The sequence below is a fragment of the Morone saxatilis genome, unplaced genomic scaffold (genome assembly GCF_004916995.1).
Source record: "Morone saxatilis isolate NCDOM2014 unplaced genomic scaffold, NCSU_SB_2.0 Contig24, whole genome shotgun sequence".
In the NCBI taxonomy this organism is placed as follows: Eukaryota; Metazoa; Chordata; class Actinopteri; family Moronidae; genus Morone; species Morone saxatilis.
Genome location: NW_023339807.1, coordinates 24034170 through 24035716, shown reverse-complemented (window position 1 = coordinate 24035716; position 1547 = coordinate 24034170). Strand labels below are relative to the sequence as shown.

Here is a 1547-nt window from a genome sequence, read left to right as displayed (position 1 = left end):
TGTGTGTGTGTGTGTGCTGGAGAGGATGAAGTGAGCAAAATTTCAAGAAAGCAAAGAGCATAACCGAAAGAGATAAACATATGATAGAGTGATGACCCAGTTTTCTGCTCCCCCTCCTCCCACTCCCCTGCCCCATCTGCCACCGTTGTTTTAATCCACTGGTTACTACAGTTGTACACACACGCCAATATTTCTGTAGCGCTCACCCCCTGCCGGTAAAAACGTGCGTATCGTCTTCAAAAGTCAAGCCGAACTGATCATCTCTGTGTGATATTCAGATGAAGGATGTGAATACAGGACAGAGAGATCAGGCTGTCCACTCCTCCGTTAGCTTCAACATATCCTCTCACATACAGACACACAACAGTCATCTGCACCACATATGCCCCCCTGCCCAATAGCTGGCACTTGTACCGCTTCTATCTGCTGCCCTCCGGTGGCTGTAGAAGTCACAAGACACAAAAACTACCAAACATCCTGTGAGTAAGATCCAGTTTTACAGGTCATAAAGCACAACACTTAAATCTACATTTCTCCTAGTTTTACACACTTGTTTTTTTTCCCCGTCTGCTCAGGAGAACACAACCAGCTCCTGTTTCTACCCGTCATCATAAGTTACTTACCAGTCTTTTCTGGCTCCTCTGGGGCGGTGCCTGCAATGCCGCTGCTCTCCAGGCCGAAGGCGGGGTCCACCTTTCCTGTGCTCCTGGCCGCCTCCTGCACCTTCTTTACATGAGCCTCCACCAACTCAGCCGGCACCTCCTCTCGCACACGGGAGAACTCCTCTGCAGACCGAGAGAGGAAATGTATTAATTTACAATTCAAATCTGACACGACACTTGAAATAAATTCATAAAGAGACAAACCGGACAATACTAATGTGTGCGTGACTGAAATATGTAATCTTACTTTTGTACAGCCTCTTTTTAACATTGTATTTAGAAATTTACAGTTATTTATTAATTTATTATTTATTACAATTCCTCATTCCGTTTTATTGACAGAACTCAGATTTCAAAGAAATGATCTTCCTTCATTCAGATCTCACCTAGTGCTGCTCTGGCAGCAGCAGACGCCACCCTGGGGTCAACCACAGAAGCCAGGAAGGCGACTGTGCTCATGACAGGGTTTCCAGACTGGCTGAAGGGTATGGGCTGGTAGGCAAGAGGGCCCAGGGAGGCCTCAGTGCTCTCCAGGTATGGATCCTCAATGGGGAGCCGCAGGAAGTGCAGGATACACTCGTCCTGGGTGCGTGAACCGACGTGCTCAGACACTTTGTTCCAGTCGTCTTTGAACATTTCCAGAGCCTGGAAGAGGTGAGGGGAGTGAAAATACGAATCTTAGTCGTAATATATTGTGTGCAATCTTCATAGAGGTATGTAGGTTCGTTAAAGCAACAGTATAAAGGAGTGGGAGGAAAGAAGTAGAGATTAATGGGTCATAAAGCAGAAAAGGATGAGCTGAAGGGAGAGTGTAGGAGGGTTGTGTACAGTGAAAATGAGGGTAATTCAAAAAAGGAAGGACAGAAAAGAAAAAGTTGAGTTTCT

At 46.2% G+C, this 1547-nt stretch overlaps 1 protein-coding gene across 1 annotated transcript in view; it reads right to left on the bottom strand.

Annotated features, from left to right (window-relative positions):
• The window catches only part of smarcc1a (SWI/SNF related, matrix associated, actin dependent regulator of chromatin, subfamily c, member 1a), a gene marked incomplete in the record, with an annotated part of 19169 nt that overhangs the window by 7180 nt on the left and 10442 nt on the right, over window positions 1-1547 (bottom strand). Inside the window, 2 exon segments of the mRNA XM_035671668.1 lie at window positions 624-785; window positions 1049-1307. Coding sequence (XP_035527561.1) covers window positions 624-785; window positions 1049-1307 — 421 coding nt within the window.